General features: G+C 43.9%; 1 protein-coding gene across 1 annotated transcript; it reads left to right on the top strand.

Moving 5' to 3' along the window:
• The first annotated feature begins 1,220 nt into the window (after window positions 1–1,220).
• LOC104959744 (zinc finger protein 420-like) lies at window positions 1,221–3,396 on the top strand. The gene is made up of 2 exons (XM_010787638.1): window positions 1,221–1,456; window positions 2,288–3,396. Exons 1-2 carry the CDS (start codon window positions 1,270–1,272, stop codon window positions 3,088–3,090), a joined length of 990 nt encoding a protein of 329 aa, XP_010785940.1. The 5' UTR covers window positions 1,221–1,269; the 3' UTR covers window positions 3,091–3,396.
• The last annotated feature ends 2,294 nt before the right edge of the window (window positions 3,397–5,690 follow it).

Raw genomic sequence — 5,690 nt, 5'->3', positions numbered from 1 at the left:
GGGGGGGAGGTTGTCAGCCTGTCAACAGTTGAGAACAAGGCACAAGTGTTATTGCTGTTTTTGGCAATTCATTCTGAGAAATAGGAGCGTTTTGCATTCCGTAGCATGAAGTCATAAGTATGGAGACAGTCTTTCAAAATCTCAAAATGAACATGGAGATTTGATTTACGCCATCTGCGTTCCGCTTTTCTGCATTCCCTAATTTGAAGCTTCACCAGTGGCGTTTCTCCATGGTGCTTTTTTTACCAGAGACAGCTTTGACTGTAGCAGGGGCGAGAGCATCAATGAGATGTCAACCAACAGAGTTTGAATGAGGTTCGGCAGTGGAAGAGAAGGCCTGATGAACAACTTGCTTGTGTTCTCTGTGATGTGTGGTTTTGTGAATATGGGTGGTTGCCCCTTTAGGAAAACACTGGTCGATCTGGAAGAAGATGCAGGAGTGGTCTGAGAGACCACCATCTGTGACCAGGATGTTTGAAATATTAAGACCTTTGGTTATAACCAGATCAAGAGTGTTCTTTCACATGCTGGATGAGTCCATAGCTTTCCAGGAGATTTGCTCATTCAATAGCACTACTGTCCATGGGGTTGTCCGTATGAATGTTTTAAGTCACCGACTACGACGAGTATGGGGTCAAAATGAATACAGATGATTGACAAGCATTCAAAAAAATCATCATGAAATGTTGCTGAATACTTTGGTGGTCTGTAGATAGTTAGGAACTGTGCTCAACAAGAGAAATGTAACTGAACAGCCAGATATTCAAAAGAGGGAAATGATTGCATTGAAATGTTCTTAAAAAGAAAACTATTATTAAACAAAGTGGCAACTCCACCTCCTTTCCTGTGTGCTCTGTTCTCACCTATGGTTCTCACCCGTTCTCACCCATGAAACTGAAGTTCGGAGGGGCTGTTTCAATGAGAACAGCTCCACTGTTGTTGTCATCTAGCCAGGTTTCAGTTAAAAACATAAAGTTAAGGCTGTGGTTGATAATACAATCATTCATTATAAGTGACTTGCCTGCCAGAGACCTGATATGAAGAACAGCCAGGTTCAATGAGCTACTTGAGATGAGTCTGGACTTGTGGAAACAGGTATGAGGTTCGCACAATTTCTGTGTGACAGTATGCAGCTGTGTGTAGTCTCCAGCAGGGGGAGCCTCTCCCTCTCACCTCTGACAGCGATGCTTATTTTTTGTCCTCTCTACACTTCCGGGTGAGCGGATGTAAATAGAAGGACGTTCCGCCTGTGGAGCAGCAGTCAGAAACATGACCAAACTGGAGCTGCTCAACGTGTTTCTGAACGACAGGCTGACCGCGGCCGCTGAGGAGATTTTCCGCGCCGTTAAGAACACGGTGGCGGAGTACCAGGGCGAGCTGCTGCGCTCCAGGGAGGAGAACGAGCGGCTGAAGCGACTCCTGAATGTGGCCGTGCAGAGGCTCCTCCTGCAGCCCGGTGAGAAGCGCTGTCAGCCGGCATGTCAAACCTCCTTGGCTTCCCTCGATGTGTTCTCTGCGGGGCTCCGCTCATAGGTGGTGCGAGTGGTTGGAGCTATCCCTGGGGCGCTTAGGCTTTGTAAAACATTAGCTACATTTTATGCTTTGTATTTCATTGACACTGAAAAATAAATAAAACTGAGGCAGAAAACAAACAACAATAGCAAAAGGTGTGTGTGTTTTTATTCCACAATAGAGCTTACACAAACTGATCAGAACAAAGATGGAGATTATATCTATATGTATTATTTGTACATGCGTTCCATAGGTGCACACGATGCAACAATATCTTGTGTTCAGTACTCTCAGTCCTCCTCAACCCTTCATGCACATTTGTAAACAAAGCGACCTCTTTTAATATTTGCACAGCTTTCCACTTTTCATAACAATTCTGCACATATTTAATAAAAACATTCCGAGTATTTGATCATATTATACTGCACGTAGTTTTTTGGTATAGCTTTAATTCATGTAAATATTTTCACGTTATAATATTATAATTTTGAATAGTTTTTTTTCTTTGGTCGTTTTTCTTACAATTTATCTTTGACTGTGTTTATATATGCACCATATACACCAAAGCAAATTCTTCATCTGTGTAAACCTCTTGGAAATAGACCCGTTTCTTATTCTTATTTCTGACTACTAATCAGTACATCTTAGAGCATTCTGAATAAAGTATGAGCACCTTGTACTTCGTCTTCAGCAGGGCAACCCTTCAAAAGTCACAGCACCGCAGTATGTTTATGCAAATACCCCTAGCATGACTGTGATTTTTGTAATCTTTCAGAACCTCACTCGGCGCAGCCCCCAGACGATGAGCAGCCCTGTGAGTCTGAGTGGATTAGCAGTGTGGAGCCTCTGCCCGAAATCAAAGAAGAACCAAACCTGGGAAACTTTCAGACGGATTGTTGTTCACAAGAGGCAAGCGACTCTGAGGGAGGGAATTGTAGTCAGGAGGAGCCTCTCCAGAGGACACATCCTCCAGCAACCCAAAGTGTGTGTAGCAGACAAAGTGTCCCCCCACCTCCACTAACATCCCAGGAAATGAAGGCAGAGAGGGAGAAAGAGGACAGCAGGACACAGCAGCCAGCCAACAGCTTAACCCCCCCCAGGACTGTCCACTGCAGGGTGTCTCAGAGCCTTTCTGCATCAAAGAGTCACCGGACTGAGAGAGCAGAGCAGCAGGTGAGAGGGTTACTCCGCTCCAATGGAAAACAGAGCATGCACATAATGCAGATCAAGAATGTCAGATCCCTGAAGCCGCCCCCGCCCCGCTCCTCTCTCTCCAGCCAGAGCCTCCAGAGGTGGCACAGCTGTAAAGAGTGCGGGAAGGGCTTCAGCTTTGCCTGCCAGCTGGAGGTCCACATGCGCTGGCACACCAAGGAGAAGCCGTACAGCTGCGCAGTGTGCCGCAAGAGCTTCACCACGGTCAGCATGCTGAAGAGGCACCACCGCATCCACACCGGGGAGAAGCCCTTCCGCTGCCATGTCTGCGGGAAATGCTTCAACCAGTCGGCGCACCTCAACACACACTTTAGGCTGCACACTAGGGAGAGGGCCGGCTGGAGCCGGGCCCCTCACTCAAAGTAAACAAAGACTCAATACAGAGAAAGGACCAGGCTTCTGTAAACTTTAAGATGTTCCAACAGTGTAAAATTGTTTTAGCCATGTGTCCCCACCACTTTTTTCTCCACTTTGTTAGAAAAAGTGGTGGGGACACTTTTTTAAGATGAAATAAAACCCACTACTGCATTAAGCCCCCCGCAGACAATACATACACCCTTATGCTCAGCTTATGCTATGCTTAGCTCATCCTTAGCTTATCCTCAGCTGTGGCTGAACCACATCTAACCAAGCCCTGTAACTGACTGCCTTGTGGACACGATAAGAAGAAGATACACCCTTATGATTACAATACTTTCTTTTACGACTAGTGCAGTAACTAGGCTGCGGCAAAGCGGAGCAACGATTGCAACGATACTATTCTCTATTCAATTATTACTGATATTAAACATGTCGCAGGTCCAAACTGCACCACTTGGGTTCCCAGAAACACACCCAGAAAGAGAGAACAGTCCTCCAGATTGTACATGTTCTCTTGTACAAATAAAGCTTTCTCAAAGAGTACAATTCTTTTTGAGAACTATTTTCAGAACATTTCTAACAAATGATGCTAACGCACAGTGGTGGGGACAAAATTGGCCATTCCTAAAGTGGTGGGGACATGTCCCCAGTGTCCCTAGAATAAATTATGCCTATGGTTTGAACAACTTTAAAATGTTCCAACAGTGTTCAATAATTGTGTGACTGTGTGTCCTGTCTGATGTGCAATAAAGTGTGGTATAGATTTCCAATCCACTGCACTGGTCAGTATTTAAACTCTGTCTTAGTGATGTTCAAGTCAACAATCAGGTGCTCTTCAAGGAATGGGAAAAGGTCCAGTGAGAAAAAAACAAAAACAATGTCCAGCTGAAATGTAATGTCCTTGGTAGCGGTAGGCAACATGAAATGGTAATCCTGAAATGACAAAATATCAACAAACCGTATACTATAATCGTCAAAAATATAATGTTGAAAATAATGAAATAGCTAATAAATCTATTAAGTACGACAACAACCAGTACCAGACCAGGGGGGACAGAGCGTTCTCCACAACAACCTCATGGTGCCATACAATGCACAAAATAATCATTGAACATTTTGACAACAATGATCAGAACCTGCCGGTTCATATCTGAGCTGCGCAGACATGGTGCAGCGTTCAGGAATCAGACAAGGAAGAAAACACGAGCAGAGGCAGGTTTGATATCGGTGAGTAAGGCAAATGAGAGCACCCAACATGTGAATTATACTTTTAAGTTGAACATCTTTGATAAAACTGCACATATGAGAGCGATGAGGAGGAGAGCCCTCCCTGACAGACCCTCAGACACTCGTGTAATTAACAGCATTAATATCAAATAAAATTAAAATAAATAGCATAGCCTCTGTTGCTCCACCACAGAGGCTATGCCATAGGGAAACCTCTAACTTTGATAAATATAATACAAGTGATAATGGAATATGACCTGTAATTAAAGAACTTAATTCATGAAATAAATGAGTTGAGTAACTATCATTTAAGAATTTACTACTTTGGCACACACATTTTAAAAGCTTAAATCATGCTTCTATTTCAAAGGTTTTTTTTCCAAAAGGTCTATTTCTCAATTTTATAGAGATCGTACTCAGTGATGTGTCCCAACCTAAAAGAATATCAATCCTCCATCTGTCAGTTTTCAAGCGCCAGGGACCAAGCGGTAAGGCCACACAGGAGTTGTTAAAGAAACTATATTTACACAAAAATGTATAATAACTTGGCCAATAAAAGAGGTCAACAGAAAATAACTAACAAATAACACGGCAACTAAACAGGTCATAACTAGTGATGGGTCGTTCACGAACGATTCGTTCTTTTTGAACAAATCTTTGAAGTGAACGAGATGAACTGATTCCTCCCACAAAACGATTCGTTTGTTTGAGTCACGCTGTTCGCGAACGACGAACTTAAAGAACTGGCGGAAACAGTTCAGAACTGTTTCCTACAGTTCTTTTATCTTATATCCCATTCTTTCAAGAGGAGGGTCCCGTTAGGGCCCCTCCGAAATACTGGATGTTCCATCTACACAGAGTTGGACTCAGTTAGACAACTACCACAAATACAATAAAGTACTTTACTGTTGGAATCAGTACTAATTGGACTTCTACCACAAGCTCCGTTACACACACACACACAGGAGCGGGACATCCTCCTCAACCTGTCCACCATAAATGCCTCAGAGGACGAGTACCTGAACCGTAGCATCCAGCTAGCTTAGCCGCTAGCTTAGCGATAAATACACACAGTGTTGTATTCTCCTCCCCCTGTCGGCCCTAAAAGCTTCAGAGGGCGGATACCTGAGCTCCATAGCGTCCCGTTAATGTGAAACACACACACACAGCGTTAGCGGGACATTCTCCTCCCCTGTCGGCCCTAAAAGCTTCAGCGGGCGGATAGCTGGGCTCCGTAGCGTCCCACTAGCTTAGCCGCTAGCTAAAGGTAAACATAGATGGGTACATAGAATATGAATAAATCGTCACCGATGTAGAGGATATATTTTTTTATTCACTTTGAACTCGGCCAAATGGAGTTTAATGCTTTGGGATTTAAG

Source organism: Notothenia coriiceps, unplaced genomic scaffold (assembly GCF_000735185.1).
Source record: "Notothenia coriiceps isolate Sejong01 unplaced genomic scaffold, NC01 NC01_scaffold00030925, whole genome shotgun sequence".
Classification (NCBI taxonomy): Eukaryota; Metazoa; Chordata; class Actinopteri; order Perciformes; family Nototheniidae; genus Notothenia; species Notothenia coriiceps.
This window is presented reverse-complemented; position numbering and strand designations above follow the sequence as displayed.

What these genes read in the sequence shown, in the direction of transcription:
- LOC104959744 (XM_010787638.1), top strand. Translation starts at nt 1,270, where the DNA reads ATGACCAAACTGGAGCTGCTCAACGTGTTTCTGAACGACAGGCTGACC. An exon ending in GAGGCTCCTCCTGCAGCCCG is followed by an intron (nt 1,457 to 2,287) that starts GTGAGAAGCGCT and finishes GTAATCTTTCAG; the next exon opens with AACCTCACTCGGCGCAGCCC.